The sequence below is a fragment of the Panulirus ornatus genome, chromosome 12 (assembly GCF_036320965.1).
Source record: "Panulirus ornatus isolate Po-2019 chromosome 12, ASM3632096v1, whole genome shotgun sequence".
In the NCBI taxonomy this organism is placed as follows: domain Eukaryota; kingdom Metazoa; phylum Arthropoda; class Malacostraca; order Decapoda; family Palinuridae; genus Panulirus; species Panulirus ornatus.
This window is the reverse complement of record NC_092235.1, coordinates 17,061,236-17,079,035: the sequence shown is the minus strand read 5'-3', so window position 1 is coordinate 17,079,035 and position 17,800 is coordinate 17,061,236. Positions and strand designations below refer to the sequence as shown.

The 17,800-nt window shown below is 47.6% G+C and overlaps 1 protein-coding gene across 33 annotated transcripts in view; it reads left to right on the top strand.

The window, feature by feature from the left end:
• tou (bromodomain adjacent to zinc finger domain 2B toutatis) overlaps positions 1-17,800 on the top strand; it is a 1,094,933-nt gene that overhangs the window by 371,720 nt on the left and 705,413 nt on the right. For 21 of the 33 annotated variants that reach the window (XM_071667361.1, XM_071667356.1, XM_071667362.1 and 18 more), the window contains one exon: positions 17,694-17,743. The exons of the other annotated variants lie outside the window; for them this stretch is intronic. In XM_071667361.1, the coding sequence (XP_071523462.1) occupies positions 17,694-17,743 (50 nt within the window). The remainder of the gene's footprint in view (positions 1-17,693; positions 17,744-17,800) is intronic. 33 annotated transcript variants of the gene reach the window in all.

Sequence of the window (17,800 nt, the reverse complement as noted above, 5' to 3'; positions counted from 1 at the left end):
GTGGGTCGTCCTGTGTGGTGGAGTCCTCCTCCAGGGCGCCCAGGCCTCACCTTCTCAGATATTCACATTTCACTTTTTTTTCTAAATGGTTCAGTATGACGGTACGACCCGTGGGTGTAGGATAGTCTGGCCATCGTACCCAAAGGTCGTACGTACAGTCGTGCTCTTCACGTCCCTGTCACGTAATTCTTGGGGAGACGGTGAAAAATATTGTTATTTACACACCCTCATGTACAACGTTCCTCCTGTACAGTATGGATCTCATGGAAGATGCTCTTGTTAAGACTCGTACAAATATTTAATAAAAGTAAAAGAAAATGGTTAGGTAGATGGGTGAATGAATAAGTGAATATAAGGGATTAAGTAAAGGTAATGAGGACTGCAGATGTTACAGACAAGTTGAACCTAGATGGAGATTGTGATGTAGTTGTGAATGGATGATGCAGATGGCGTTGCAGACGAGGGAGCGACGCGGCGTGAGGTGTGTGTGTGTGTGTGTAAAGGTTGCTTGGTTTGTTGGCTGATCGTGTGAGCTGTTGGGTCGGCTGGACTGTACGAGTTATTAATGCTACAAGTAAAGGTCAGTTCGGACGTCTCCTTTGTCATCGACAGATTACATGATGGGCTACAGCCCACAGAACATTTGCCGCCACCTCACAGGATGATTATCCTGTGGCGCTGGTGGCCGTTGGCAACTGAAGGCTTGGGTTAGTTAGACCGCATGTGTGTGTGTGTGTGTGTGTGTTCTATTTCCTTCCTTACATCGCTCATCTTTGGAACTGATCGTCATCTCCTGTCTTGCCTAACAGCTATGCATCCTTGATCATCTATGCTGTTGTCATGGGAATTCTTTGCGTTTGCATATTTAGACGATTTTTTTTTTGTTTTGTTTCGATGATTAGGTTGATTACAACCTGTTGGTGAGTAGCAACGCCTCCGTGTGGTACATTAAAGTACGTGGGTGCACTTGAAGGTGTTTTCTCCACCCTCCCCCTCACGCTTAGGTCTCGTTTTTACGAGCCTGTGTCTGAATGCTCCCCCCACACCGTCCACTCACCCCCCCCCCCCGCGCACGTGCACCCAGGCCACGCCCAGCAACTGTAGAGACCAGGGGGGCCTACAGCCATCTTGGAAAGCTCGACGCTAAAGCGGAACGATGTTGTAAAGCTAGAAACCACTGTCTTGCCGTTAGACATGAAAGACTTTTGAGACCAGTTCTCCATTGCAAGATGATCACGTCTTTAGCTTTCGTGTCTTTATAAGACAGTAGAAACCTGTGCATAATTGCAAGGAAGTAGCCACTTTAGAAACCAGAGACTGACTGCAAGGAGAGTAGCAACTTTTGAATCGAGTTAGTCAGTAGAGGGATGGAAACCCTAGAAACCATTGTTTCAAGGAAGACAGTAGAGACCTTAGAAATAGTGTTTCATGGGGATAGTAACGACCGTAGAAACCACTGACGCATCAGAAGGCAGAAACTACCTTAGAAACCCGACTTTTTTAAATTACAGAAACCATATGCGTATAGCAAGGCATTGGCCACCTTAGAAACCAGATTCTTATTGAGACTGTAGCAACCTTAAGATATCAGTGGCCTTACGGGCAAGAACGCACTAACTCTAGAAAACAGAGACCCACAGTACTTACTATGCAGTCAGCTTCACACAACACCCTAGAAACTTAGCCAACGTGGTGACACAAACCATAAAACTTGGTGCTTACAATTCTGAAACAACCTTTGAAACCCATGACCTTTATTAAAGAAAATGGAAACCTCAGAAACCACCAAACTCTGTGACCGTGTAATCCATTAAGGTATCAACCGTATACACCAGTGATCCAGAAAAGACTACAGAGACCGTAGAAACTAATTAGCTTACGACACAGTACCAACTTTAGAAACCCCCCGTTTACCCGCAAAAATAAAGAAACACCCGTAGAAACCAGTGATCCTCGACACGCAAGTAGACTTTAAAAAAAAAACGAGAATCACTAAACCAAGTGTGAGCTGCGACTTAGGCAGTCAGAAACCCTTGATATAGACAATAGCAACCTTAGAAACCAGCGGCCTTGAGGGAGACGTGCAACAGCCCTTGCGATAAGGGAGGCACAGTAAGAGGCTGTGTGATAAAAGTACTGTCGTGTGTGTGTGTGTGGGGGGGGGGGGTCTGTGCAGCACTGGTGCACCTAATGGCGACGTCCAGACATATAGGAGGGAGGAGGGAGGGATGTGTGACTCTCAGCCCCCTGATAATGGCCAGTAATTTATTCTGCCAACATAAGGAAATTCTCCACACGCCCTGGGCCATAATGGACCTGGGAAATTTACTTTCAGTATTCATGCCTAGCCCTGGAGGAGGTCTGTTCACGTTTGGAATTTGAATTTGTGATGCACAGAACACTTCACCAACAGTAGGAACGCCTCCCCGAAAAATGATTGTGACCCCACGGCAAATCTAGAGTGATCTCGCCAGAAACCAAAAACCTGCCTCAAAAACACAGAAACCCCCAGAGACCTTGGCGCCTTCAGTGCGACCACCCCAAACCCGAGAACTTGTGACATGCAACCGAACTTCCACCGACCCAAAACTAGAAGTGGTCTACAACAAGACGACAAAGAAAACAAAAGACTACAGAACGAGTGGCCTTCATCCTGACTGTAGCAGCCCCCGAGGTATAGTCAGAGAAGAGAGTCTGCCTCGCTGATGATGTCACCAAGTCACATGCTGTAGCACTGAGATGATGGAACACACGGTGTGTGACGAACATGGTCAAGATGCCTGCCTGGCCTGCAGCGACCAGCCCTGACAGAACAGTGGCCAGGAGAGTGCAGGGCAAGGCTGAGGATGGCCAGGAGAGTGCAGGACAAGACTAGGATGGCCAGGAGAGTGCAGGGCAAGGCTGGGGATGGCCAGGAGAGTGCAGGGCAAGGCTGGGGATGGCCAGGAGAGTGCAGGACAAGGCTGGGGATGGCCAGGAGAGTGCAGGAAAAGGCTACGAATGACCAGGAGAGTGCAGGATAAGGCTAGGAATGGCCAGGAGAGTGCAGGACAAGGCTGGGGATGGCCAGGAGAGTGCAGGACAAGACTAGGATGGCCAGGAGGGTGCAGGAGAAAGCTGGGGATGGAGGAGGTAGAAGGGTTGTCATCGAGTTAGAGGTGATGGTGAGGAGGATGAACATGTGGCGGTGGTGGGTTGTGTGGGATGGAGTGTTTGTGTGATGAGTGGTGATGATGCAGTGTTGTGGGGGTGTGGGACACGTCCAGCACGACCCGCTCCTGCTGCATCACCACACACACACACACACACACACACACAACAGTGGTGGTGGTGGTGCTTGCCTCTCGCTCCTTAGACGAACAAAGCACCTGCTTATAACATGTGGTTCAGCAGCTTGGTTGGTGGGTGTAATGTGAGGACGGCGTCACCAGGGGGGAACACAAATGACTCTATGTTTAGCGTCGCCGAGTAATAATCCTTAAATGACTAGTGTGTCTCTTTGTCACTCTGTTCCGTCTGGGGATGGAGGGAGTGCAGTTAACTTTTACTTGTGTAGTGTTTGTCAGCTCTGTTCGCTAACACCTTTAAGCGCGCACAGGAGGGATCCTCTGGACGTGTGTGGCAGCACAGGACCTGTCAGGTGGGGGGACTTGTCAGGTTGTAGGACCTGTGGAACTGGCGGACCTGTCGAAGTAAGGGACTCGCCAGAGTTTAGGGGGAAGGTAAGAGGACGTGTTGAAGTGGAGGACTCGTCTCACTGAGCCACTGTCCATGTACAAGGCCTGATGAGGTAGAGACACGTTGGAAGGGACGACTGGTTTAAGTGTGGGACATTGCTCTGGCCTGAGCGTCACAGGGGAGGTGGAGAATCTTCGTAGTGGCCGGACAGACAGAATTGGTGGATGTATAGAACTGGTGGTACAAGTGTCAATGTGGCGGATATATAGAAGTAGAGGACCGGTTGAAATATGGGGTTTTATGAGACTGCAAGACGTATCGAAGTGATAGATCGTGTGTATAGTGTCGTCGTAGAAATATCGAAGTGGTTGGCCTGCTGGAGGAGGTGAGGAGGGGCGGTAGGGAACGTGTCGACACACAGCGGAGAATTTGGTGAAGTGGGACAACGTGTGGTCACTCCTAATGGTGGTGCACACGTCGAGGTGAGGGTAACGTACATGGTTCCATGTGCAAGATGTTCATGTGTATGGCGTGTTAACCAGAAACCCAGGTCATATCACTGACCCAGAACACGCACCTCACCTCACATCCCCCCCCTGCCCCAACACGCCTCCCACTGAGGGTCTTGTGTGCATCATGTGATAGATGGCAGATGAGGGAGGTAAGATAGACCTGTGGTTGTTGAGGGCTGGGGCGTCTCGTGTGTGAGGTATTTTTCTACCTGCAGACAACCTGGCACCGTCATTATCCTCTTGGTACCCTGACGTAGCTAGGGGTCTGGATGGTGAGCTTCATTATTAATGGTGGTGATGGTGTCTCACTATCACGATGACGACGCCTTCACCATCGCCATTAATGGTCTTAGCATCACCACAGACACCAGTACCAGTAAACACCACGACACACTACCCCACTACCACTGCTAACACCACACCACACCACAGCACTACCACACCGCTGCCACCACAAGAGGTGAGGCCTGAAGCATGTTGTGAGGAAAGAGGGCGGGCAGAGTTGGCCCGAATGATGAGTTGGCTGTCATCCTAACTTGTGTCTAGTTCTGGCGGAGAGACATGACTGGCTCGCCGGGAGGGTGCTGGGTGGCCGGGGAGAGTGCTTGTGGCTGAGGGAAATGTTGGATGGCGGGGGAGGATGCTGGGTGGTCGAGGAGGGTACTGCGTGTTTGGGGAGGATACTGCGAGGTTGTGGAGGGTGCTGGGTGGTTGGGGAGAGTATTAGGTGGTCGAGGAAAGTGCTGGGTGGTCGGGCAGAGTACTGCATGGTCGGGAGAATTTTGGGTCGTAGAAGGTGCTGGGTGGTCGGGAAGGGTGCTGGGTGTTCGGGGAGGGTGCTAGGTGGTCGGGGAGGGTGCTGTGTGGTCGGGGAGAGTGTTGAGTGGTCAGGGAGGGTGCTGTGAGGTCGGGAAGAGAGGAATGATGTGGGTGTGTAGGTCCTGGTAAGCTGTTTGGGAGGATCATGAAGTGTTGGAAGAGGAGGAAGTGGTTGTCCAGTTGGGTGATCATCTTCCCTGACCCCTCAGGCCTGGGACATGAAGGGCTTCACCCATTTACTGGAGGTCCTCAAGCTAGGAGGAAGAGGAGCTCACCCTGCATGTGTAGGAGGCCCTCATGCGTGCAGGACGAGGAGCTAAGCCTGTCTGGGAGGCCCTCAAGCTTGGAGGACGTGTTGATGAGTTACTAGCTCATGAGTGGTCAGGTATGACGTGTTGATGAGTTACTAGCTCATGAGTGGTCAGGTATGACGTGTTGATGAGTTACTAGCTCATGAGTGGTCAGGTATGACGTGTTGATGAGTTACTAGCTCATGAGTGGTCAGGTATGACGTGTTGATGAGTTACTAGCTCATGAGTGGTCAGGTATGACGTGTTGATGAGTTACTAGCTCATGAGTGGTCAGGTATGACGTGTTGATGAGTTACTAGCTCATGAGTGGTCAGGTATGACGTGTTGATGAGTTACTAGCTCATGAGTGGTCAGGTATGACGTGTTGATGAGTTACTAGCTCATGAGTGGTCAGGTATGACGTGTTGATGAATAGCAAACTTATGAGTGATCTGGTATGACGTGTTGATGAATAGCAAACTTATGAGTGATCTGGTATGACGTGTTGATGAGTTACTAGCTCATGAGTGGTCAGGTATGACGTGTTGATGAGTTACTAGCTCATGAGTGGTCAGGTATGACGTGTTGATGAGTTACTAGCTCATGAGTGGTCAGGTATGACGTGTTGATGAATAGCAAACTTATGAGTGATCTGGTATGACGTGTTGATGAATAGCAAACTTATGAGTGATCTGGTATGACGTGTTGATGAATAGCAAACTTATGAGTGATCTGGTATGACGTGTTGATGAATAGCAAACTTATGAGTGATCTGGTATGACGTGTTGATGAATAGCAAACTTATGAGTGATCTGGTATGACGTGTTGATGAGTTACTAGCTCATGAGTGGTCAGGTATGACGTGTTGATGAATAGCAAACTTATGAGTGATCTGGTATGACGTGTTGATGAGTTACTAGCTCATGAGTGGTCAGGTATGACGTGTTGATGAGTTACTAGCTCATGAGTGGTCAGGTATGACGTGTTGATGAGTTACTAGCTCATGAGTGGTCAGGTATGACGTGTTGATGAGTTACTAGCTCATGAGTGGTCAGGTATGACGTGTTGATGAGTTACTAGCTCATGAGTGGTCAGGTATGACGTGTTGATGAGTTACTAGCTCATGAGTGGTCAGGTATGACGTGTTGATGAGTTACTAGCTCATGAGTGGTCAGGTATGACGTGTTGATGAGTTACTAGCTCATGAGTGGTCAGGTATGACGTGTTGATGAGTTACTAGCTCATGAGTGGTCAGGTATGACGTGTTGATGAGTTACTAGCTCATGAGTGGTCAGGTATGACGTGTTGATGAGTTACTAGCTCATGAGTGGTCAGGTATGACGTGTTGATGAGTTACTAGCTCATGAGTGGTCAGGTATGACGTGTTGATGAGTTACTAGCTCATGAGTGGTCAGGTATGACGTGTTGATGAGTTACTAGCTCATGAGTGGTCAGGTATGACGTGTTGATGAATAGCAAACTTATGAGTGATCTGGTATGACGTGTTGATGAATAGCAAACTTATGAGTGATCTGGTATGACGTGTTGATGAATAGCAAACTTATGAGTGATCTGGTATGACGTGTTGATGAATAGCAAACTTATGAGTGATCTGGTATGACGTGTTGATGAATAGCAAACTTATGAGTGATCTGGTATGACGTGTTGATGAGTTACTAGCTCATGAGTGGTCAGGTATGACGTGTTGATGAGTTACTAGCTCATGAGTGGTCAGGTATGACGTGTTGATGAATAGCAAACTTATGAGTGATCTGGTATGACGTGTTGATGAGTTACTAGCTCATGAGTGGTCAGGTATGACGTGTTGATGAATAGCAAACTTATGAGTGATCTGGTATGACGTGTTGATGAATAGCAAACTTATGAGTGATCTGGTATGACGTGTTGATGAATAGCAAACTTATGAGTGATCTGGTATGACGTGTTGATGAGTTACTAGCTCATGAGTGGTCAGGTATGACGTGTTGATGAATAGCAAACTTATGAGTGATCTGGTATGACGTGTTGATGAGTTACTAGCTCATGAGTGGTCAGGTATGACGTGTTGATGAGTTACTAGCTCATGAGTGGTCAGGTATGACGTGTTGATGAATAGCAAACTTATGAGTGATCTGGTATGACGTGTTGATGAGTTACTAGCTCATGAGTGGTCAGGTATGACGTGTTGATGAGTTACTAGCTCATGAGTGGTCAGGTATGACGTGTTGATGAATAGCAAACTTATGAGTGATCTGGTATGACGTGTTGATGAATAGCAAACTTATGAGTGATCTGGTATGACGTGTTGATGAGTTACTAGCTCATGAGTGGTCAGGTATGACGTGTTGATGAGTTACTAGCTCATGAGTGGTCAGGTATGACGTGTTGATGAGTTACTAGCTCATGAGTGGTCAGGTATGACGTGTTGATGAGTTACTAGCTCATGAGTGGTCAGGTATGACGTGTTGATGAATAGCAAACTTATGAGTGATCTGGTATGACGTGTTGATGAGTTACTAGCTCATGAGTGGTCAGGTATGACGTGTTGATGAGTTACTAGCTCATGAGTGGTCAGGTATGACGTGTTGATGAATAGCAAACTTATGAGTGATCTGGTATGACGTGTTGATGAGTTACTAGCTCATGAGTGGTCAGGTATGACGTGTTGATGAATAGCAAACTTATGAGTGATCTGGTATGACGTGTTGATGAATAGCAAACTTATGAGTGATCTGGTATGACGTGTTGATGAATAGCAAACTTATGAGTGATCTGGTATGACGTGTTGATGAATAGCAAACTTATGAGTGATCTGGTATGACGTGTTGATGAGTTACTAGCTCATGAGTGGTCAGGTATGACGTGTTGATGAGTTACTAGCTCATGAGTGGTCAGGTATGACGTGTTGATGAGTTACTAGCTCATGAGTGGTCAGGTATGACGTGTTGATGAGTTACTAGCTCATGAGTGGTCAGGTATGACGTGTTGATGAGTTACTAGCTCATGAGTGGTCAGGTATGACGTGTTGATGAATAGCAAACTTATGAGTGATCTGGTATGACGTGTTGATGAGTTACTAGCTCATGAGTGGTCAGGTATGACGTGTTGATGAATAGCAAACTTATGAGTGATCTGGTATGACGTGTTGATGAGTTACTAGCTCATGAGTGGTCAGGTATGACGTGTTGATGAGTTACTAGCTCATGAGTGGTCAGGTATGACGTGTTGATGAGTTACTAGCTCATGAGTGGTCAGGTATGACGTGTTGATGAGTTACTAGCTCATGAGTGGTCAGGTATGACGTGTTGATGAGTTACTAGCTCATGAGTGGTCAGGTATGACGTGTTGATGAGTTACTAGCTCATGAGTGGTCAGGTATGACGTGTTGATGAGTTACTAGCTCATGAGTGGTCAGGTATGACGTGTTGATGAGTTACTAGCTCATGAGTGGTCAGGTATGACGTGTTGATGAGTTACTAGCTCATGAGTGGTCAGGTATGACGTGTTGATGAGTTACTAGCTCATGAGTGGTCAGGTATGACGTGTTGATGAGTTACTAGCTCATGAGTGATCTGGTATGACGTGTTGATGAGTTACTAGCTCATGAGTGGTCAGGTATGACGTGTTGATGAGTTACTAGCTCATGAGTGGTCAGGTATGACGTGTTGATGAGTTACTAGCTCATGAGTGGTCAGGTATGACGTGTTGATGAATAGCAAACTTATGAGTGATCTGGTATGACGTGTTGATGACTCATTCTTGGGTGATGGGGTAGGAGGTGCAGGGGACGAGGGAACTCATGACTAGTCAGGATCTAAGCTGGTGTGGAATTTCCTCGCGTCTGCGGATGAGGTAGAAATGTGACCTTAATCTTCGTTATACATATTTCCCCTCCCTGGTAGGTGGATGGCAGCCACCAACCAGGGAGTTATAATGCCGGCACTGCCTCCTGCCCGGCTACCCGGAGAGTTCGCGACGGCTGCTCAGTGAAGCAGCACTTCATTGGTTGTCAGGTTCTCTTCCCTGAGCCAGGTTGTTGTCTTTTCTCTCTGTCTCACCCTCAAACGAACATCCTCACCATCTCTTGACATCACGTAACTCACACAAGTCGTTCTTAGAAACGGTGTGTTTTCCAGTAGTGAGCACCATCTGTAGTCTTACCTCTTGGCCAAATCTCATCGTAAGTGCTTTCAAGTAAGTGAGTAGGTAGGTAAGTAAGTAAGTAAGTAAGTATGTATGTAGGTAGGAAAGTAAGTAAGTAAGTACTGTTCAGGCCGCTGGTGATTCGTCCCTCGCTGGGAGCCAGGCAGCGTCCGCCTCGCCAGCGTGGGACTGGGCCGGCCGCAGTATCGCGTATATTTACAGTAATTTTGTTCTGGGAACATTTCATGGCAGATGTCACATGAAAATATAGTAATCAGGATTTATCAGTGAGTGACAGTGATTGGCTGCATAAAGCCTGCGGGGCCGTGAGCTGCATGTTTAGCCCGGCTGTCATGCTGTGCTCCACAGTTGGGAAAATATTCCTCCTGGTTCCCCATCACTGGTAAAATATTGTGAAACACCACTCAATAAAATGTCATGAATTCTCAGAATTATTGTTAACGGCAGACATAAACTTGCAGCGCAGTGAGAGGAGGATAGCCTAACTTAGGATTAACAACCCGACCGTTAATTACAACTTTTAAACATTGCTCTCTCAACTGGGGGGAAAAAAAAGAGTGGCTGAAACATTGTCAAGCGAATCCGTTAACAGCAAATCTATAAACATTTGGAACTGTAGCGATAAAGTTAGCGGGAGGGAACCATTGTTGGGCCGGGCGGGGGAGTTAGTCAGGCAATATGTAGGCGGGGTTGGGTTTGGGGGGGGGGGGGGCATGTTATTCCCAGCTCTGCCATTTTACACACACGGGGAAAAATGATATGAACAGTTGGCCTGAGGTTGAGGGCATCCCCGCTCCTCCCTCCTGCGTCTTATTGACTCGGTTCCATTCCACTGGCTACTAGAATTTGTGGTGGTTCTCCTCTGTACTGAACAGAGTTCCTGTGTTAAGTTAGGTTGGTGTATATTTGCATATGTTTTTTCCCCTTTGCGGATTGTTGATGTTTTGGCTGTGTGGTGGAGATTGATGCTCCACTGTCTAGCTGAAGGTTGTTGATGTTTTATGAGTGTTATTAATCCTCGTTTGTTTAATTGATTAACGTTTATGTTTGGCCGGTGGCCGTGCAGTGTATCAGGCGTTGTCGATGCTCATATGTTTTGTTTCGGAGACCTGCTCTCACGTCGCCCCGAGACCAGTAAAACTAGACCACAGTTTCTTGACACATTATCATTTCTTGTACGCGATCAAGGAGGTTCAGAGCCATTTAAGAGTCACATTGACATTATACAAGAGAATGAGTTCCGGCTCTGGCAGCATTGGGCAAGGAGGCAGCTACAGTCCGGGTCTTGTGCCTTGTTCATCAGCTGATCACGAGATGCAGCCGAAAAACGTAAACAAACGATGTTATTGGTTCACATCCCACGTGCGTCAGTGACCCGAACATTCACACTCCTGAGGAAGCCCCGAATTATCTCCTTTTTTATATCTTTTTAATGACTCATGGATTTGAATTTAGTCTATCGATTTTCATTTAAAATTACTTTTTTTTTTTTTTTTTGAGCATGACGTTTCGTAACGACCCACAGGATGTGGTGGTCTGGACCCACACACGTGACTCACGAAGGTCAGGTCGTATTCAAGGGTCGTGCCATCGAGTTTAAGCGGGTAATGTCACGAAGAAGGAAAGTGGCTACGTTGTGGATGTGAATGGTACGGGTCACATCCTCGACCAGTTTGGTTCATCAAAGAGCAGCGGCTTAGTTTGGCCCGAGATTGAGCTGGGAGGGAAGAAGACTGTGAAAACAATCGTAAGGAATACTTGAGAGAAAATAAACTTGAAAGTTTGATATAAGTGTGGATGGCGGAGGAATTCTCTATCCAACACAGTTGTATATAGACGACACACGATTAAAAATTGAAACTGAAGACAGTTTTAGGGTCTGTAGGGGAAAAGATTGATGATATAGACATGTCAGAATCATTGACGAGTCGACCAGCTCCGTTGAGGTTTGTCCAGAGGGAAGTAACCCTACCCAGGCGCCATCTTGTGGGTCTCTGAAGTGGACTTGGCGAGCGTCCTGGGACCTTGGGGGACCGGGACCCCCGATACCTGGGGCTGGGACCCCTGTTATCGGGGGTTGGGGGAGTAGTGACCTCTTCCACTGGGGGGCCGGGGAGGGGAGTGATCGTGATCACCCCTTATATCATGGTTAGTGTATCTGGAGCTTGATGAAGCACAGATGGGCAGTACTGGTTTTACCGGGGAAGGGAAGGTGGGGCAGGTGTTAGCAGGAGAGAAGGTGTTATTATGCTGCTGGTGTTACTGTGTTCAACTGAAAACCTGGACACCGCCTTGTCCACTGCATGGGTTCCTAACGAGAGATGGCCATTGTACTCTTGTAATGGATGGGTCGTTTAGTAGAGGTGGTCTTTATAACGCGTGGGGTCGTCAATTGCAGGTGGGTTTTATGATGTATGGGTCTTTAATGACGGATGGGTTGCTAGAGGAGGGTTTTATATAATGGATAGGACGTTAGTTTGAAGTGGTTTATACGATGGTTGGGTCTTTAACCACAGTGTAATGTTATTGTGAGTGACCCGGTATAGTGAGTGGGCTGGTAGTGGGTGTCGGGCATCAGGTGTGTGAAGGCGTGTTAAGAGGAGGCTTCACGGGGCTGAGGAAAGCCACTTGACTGCCTAGTGTCAGGCTGGGGGAGGGCTCCGGTAGCTGGGGGTACTTACGTCTCCCTCCTCCCTGTAACCAGGGGCTGAACCCACCCTCCCCACCTCCTCCCCTGGCTGTTGTGGTACTGTATAGTTCCAGTCGTGCTGTGACCTCACTTGGACCTGCCCTAAGGTACAGGTGTTGGTGATGGCACCTTAAAGGTCAGGTCAGAGTTCTGGCCACCCACGGGTCGTACCGCGGTGCTCAAGGCTCGCACCGTCGTGCACGACCTTCGTGCTCAAGGCTCGCACCGTCGTGCACGACCTTCGTGCTCAAGGCTCGTACCGTCGTGCACGACCTTCGTGCTTAAGGCTCGTACCGTCGTGCACGACCTTCGTGCTCAAGGCTCGTACCGTCGTGCACGACCTTCGTGCTCAAGGCTCGTACCGTCGTGCACGACCTTCATGCTCAAGGCTCGTACCGTCGTTCACGACCTTCGTGCGCAAGGCTCGTACCGTCGTGCACGACCTTCGTGCTCAAGGCTCGTACCGTCGTGCACGACCTTCGTGCTCAAGGCTCGTACCGTCGTGCTCTCGAGATGAACACCGTGCGCCATCTGCAAGGCCTTTCAGACAGAGAGGTTCAGGTTAAGGGAGATGTAATAGCAACGGTATTTGTCCAAGGTAATTTACAAGTGTTGTGGCACAACACTTGTATGTGGTTGTTTCTGTGGCATGTCACCTGACCTGACCGTCCCTGACGCCAGCTGGAGGAAGGTGTCTGCAGGATTACAGCTTGTGCAAGATGAAAACAACGAGAATAATCCTCCTCCGGTATTTAACCTTGATCCCAGTCCCCCAGCCCCCCCAACCCCCCAACCCCGCTCCCTTCCCCTCTTCCTGTGAGAGTTCAACGCATGTTTACCGCAGCTGATGAGTCCCCGGATGGTTGGGTTAAGTAGTTTCTCTCTCTCTCTCTCTCTCTCTCTCTCTCTCTCTCTCTCTCTCTCTCTCTCTCTCTCTCTCTCTCTCTCTCTCTCTCTCGTCATTGCAGAGTTTGAAAAACATCTTCCAGGTCTTTTACTACCCCATATTACTTTCGTGAATACACAAAGAGGAATGAACAACCTAGACACGCCCTAACTATATATATATATATATATATATATATATATATATATATATATATATATATATATATATATATATATATACATTAGATGGTAGATACGAGAGTTGTACCTTGGTTTGTGTGTATATATATATATATATATATATATATATATATATATATATATATATATATATATATATATACATGTATCAGGAAGATGCTGGAGAGCGTAGTGGCTGAGGCACATACGAAAGTAATCCCTGGGTGGAATGAGAGATGTGGTAGAAGCTGTGTCAGTTGAATCCATGAAAGTTCCGGTCTCCATTGCCAGGCTATGTTAGGGAAAATAACATATGTCTCTTCCCGGGGGCTTCAGCCTACATTATGCACAGCCTGTTCGACTTCTTCAGAGAAAAAAAAAAGCTTTTTCTTCTAGTACCAGACCAAATCACCTGCGATGTTTTGCAGTGATTAAGGCAACAGCAGCACCCAACAGTCTAATGGATCAACTTTCACCAGGTTAAGGCTTGCGTTTATGGACCGAATTGCCAGGGTATTTACGGGGGAATCTCCCTCAACATAGCTATCACGAGACAGGTTACATGACCAGCCTAAATATAGCCACAACTGCCATGAACCACTAGAACAGAACATTGGTTTTCCAGACGTTCTTTATCAAGTGACTTGGAATCTTGGATCGTACTGGTTGCAGACAACCCATTCGATGTACCCTGGAGGGAATGTAAGTAAGAGCAGTTGGTACCTACTTGTGCTGGAATTTTTGGCTGGAGGGACTGTAGGAACAGTTGGTTCCCATGTTGGAATTGTAGGCTGGAGGGACTATGGGAAGGATTGGTACCCACGGTGGAATCGTAGGCTGGAGGGACTTTAGGAGCAGTTGATACCTGTTTTGGAACGTAGATACGTTTATCGACCGTAGAATTCCCTGCGTCGACTCAGACAATCTTTGAGATTTTTGTAACTTGAACACATGTTCCTTTTACAGAAATAATTGCCACTTAGACTTATGTCAACATGGAAACTGGAGTCTCCAGAGGCATGGAAAACATCTTTAAACCCGTTGGGTTAACGGAGGCCGAGGAACACTCCTGGAACCTAGACTTGACCAGCGCTTGAGAAAGACTCCTGGAACCGAGCGTCAACAGAGACAAGAAAGCACCTGGAACCTTGTGTTAACACGGACAAGAAAGCACCTGGAACCTAGACGTAACCAACACAGAAGAAAACTTGTGGCACCGACGTAAAGTTGAGAGAGGCCGAAGAAAGCCCCTGGAACGTAGACGTAACCAGCACGGGAGAAAACCTCTGGCATCAGACTCAACAGAGACAAAAGATAACACTTGAAAGGTAGATCACCAGCGGTCCTAATCCCTTATGGAACATCGTATTTCATGTAAGTGTATTTCCAGTGAGTGTAGTACCTCCTGGAACTTATCGTCCTGTTTACCAGAGTCAACGCACTTTGGCTTCCCGGCTGGCGAGCTTCCTACTTGCATATCTCTTGCTGTGTTAGTGTGTGGGGTGAGGAGGGGCAGTGGGGCTCTGGTGCTGGAGATGGGGGATGAAGGAGAGGGTGTAGTGTGTGTCAGGGGAGGAATGTGTGGTGGTGGGGGTTAGGGAGAGGACCCGCTCCTAGTGGTAGACTGTGATGATGACGACAAGTGGTATAATGGTAGGGCCCTGGTGTTACGTACTGATAACTACGGTCATTGGACGATTCGGTAATGGCTAGTGTGTATAACGGTTGTGATAATGACAGGATACTGGACTGTTATAATTATGATAACAGTACAACGATAGATAACACAAGGCCTGTTATCAGTGAAGATGGAAGTAGGAGAGAGGTGTGGGCTTCCTGAACCCTCCTCCCACCCAGTGTACAGCTGTGTGCCTCCCTCAGCGTGGTCACATTCACCCACAGTGTTATAGTAAACATTTGTCTCTTGATACATAGACACATAAGCCTCTCAGTTAATGGTATTTGTTGGGTTAGCGAGAATGTATGAGCCGCACCATAGGACTGGTGCAGTTCCAGCAGTGTGTGGAGTCTCTCCCTTGCGTGATGTAGTGTCACGTTCAGCCTATTGTAAGATACTGGTAATGATGATAATGATTATCTGGCGATCATAATGGCGATGGTGGTAATCATGAAAGATGATTCAGGAGTGGCAGGGAGGAAACTGTTAATCCTTGCCAGACGAATTACGTGCACACACACACACACACACACACACACACACACACACACACACACACACACAGGGAAGCACTTGGCATGAAATGTTGTTCATGTAACAGTGGTCTAACCCGCACTTGAGGTAATGCAGGCTTAAAGGTTGTGTGTTATCCGTGAGACACCAGAGGATGGGTGTGATTCGTGACGGTAATCCTGGCTGGTGTATTGTGCACCCCATGCTCATCCTGTGGGCGGTAGCGCAGAGGGATTACAAAGGTCACAAAAGGTCTTTGTTTGACCAGAGGCGTTTATGCCATTCCTCGTCTATGGTGAGGGATGGTGGAATGAACCCGCGTTATAGTCTGTGGCGAGGGATGATGGAATGAAAGCCATGTGTCTGTTTGGGTACCTCCGTTTAATGTAAATGTGTGTGTGTGTTTGTGTGTGTTCAACATTTGCGTTCTTACTAATAGTAATTTATTCAGAAAAATTACATTTATAACAGGATTACAGGCTTTACCGCATGTAGAAAGCAGAAATCGTTGGATTCCGTGGGAAAAAGTCTCTTTGATGTGTGAGTTTTCCCCGGTGAGCCTTGGATTTGGGCCCAGCTGGTGGTAGGTAGCTGGCAGGCACGGCTTGTGGTCTGGGCTGTGTTGCTTCATGGCAATACCCTCAAGTTAGCGGCAACACTCCAGCTCTTGTTCTCACGAAAAGAAAAGGAATAAACAGTGTTGAGTTACAGGTCTCTGGATGGCCAGGAATGGCCGACAGTCTGTTGTTGTCATAATCTGACCCCAGGTTCACTCTGGTTATATATATATATATAATTTTTGGTTCTCCTCAGCTGAGGTGTAGGTGCGTAGACCTGTGTCACACACACTAAGGAAAAACTATAGTTGACCAATACTGAGAGAGGAAGGTTGGAGGGAGAGTAATTACCCCGTGGAGATCGTTTCCTCCCGCCAGCCCTCAATGTTCACAGTGGTTGGAGCGGACCACTGGCAACACTTCCTCAAAAATCCCACTTGGATGAAAAAATATCTTTTGTGGCAAAGGCAGAGAGAGATCCCGGCACCAGAAAAACGCGGCGGCCATTAGCAACTTGCTCTCGGGGGGGCGGCTCAGGGAACGTTCCTGAAATACTAAAAAAAAAAAAAAAAAAGAAAGGGGGGAAAAAAGATTTCGTTGATGTTCGTAAAATGTTCACGGACAGAGGAGTGCACGCACGGTTCGTGGAGGCCGCCGGCAAAACGCCGGGGGTAGGAGGAGTAGGATTCCAATTGCAGTTAGTTGTTCTGTGTTGACTGGTGATGAAACAGAGCCTTTTTTGTTTTTCAAAGGGAGGGAGCTGGGGTGGGGGGAGTTTGCATGGCTCATGCTTCATGGAGTGGGAGTGGAGGGAGTTGGGGAGGAGAGGTGATGGTGACTGAAGGAGCTCGAGATGTCTGTGAGGATCAGCGTTCAGTTAGGCCAGGTCTCTGAGGGTTATAGTGTGTTGCTGTATTTCCTCTGTCGTGACATCATGTCAGGGGAAGGCTGGAGCATCACAGACGGTGTTGATTTCCCGAACCACGTGTGATGATGATGATGATGATGAGGAGGAGGAGGAGGACCCTCATTATTACTGGATGAGATCATAGCATCATGAACATGGTGGTGAGATAAGGTCTCCTCCTTATCACTGGATAAGGTTTCTGCAACACAAGGCTACTCTCTCTCTCTCTCTCTCTCTCTCTCTCTCTCTCTCTCTCTCTCTCTCTCTCTCTCTCTCTCTCTCTCTCTCTCTCTCTCTCTAGCAGGGGATGCAGTGCCTGCTTACTAACCTGGCTGGCAGGACTTCGAGGGCCAGTAATGAGAGCCATTGTGTCACTGAAGGGTGAGGTCTTCCCTACTGGGAGACCATCCCGGAGATAAAACTCTCGTTACAGAGAGAAGACCCATGTTTGAGGACCATTTGTGGGAGGGGAAGGTGGGTGGAGGCAAGGGTTATGACCGATGGTGTTAAATGTGAAAGTCTTTTTAAGATGTAAGTTTGTATTACTTTAGTATGTAAGCTTGCACTTGTATCCTGTGTTAACATGCTTGCGTATTATGAGAAGTTTGCTTGTGGTAATCGTAGATGGGAATGGACAAAGCGATTTACTCTTCCTTTTAAGAAATATATTTGCCAAAGAGAATGTTGAAAAAAGACGAGAGTTCCCTCAGAAAAAGAGGCGATAGAAAGTTTGTGTGTCTAAAGGAAATAGAAATGAATTTTCTTTGGAAATGTTATCTCGTCTTTCCGTCTTGGTGATAATGTTTCTTCTGTTCCAGGTACAGCTGCAGAGTCCGGTCACAGAGCACAGACCATCCTGGGTCGTCAGGCAAGTCCTGTAGGTGTAAGGCCGTAGCTGTAGAACGCTCTCTGTGTGTAGATCGCG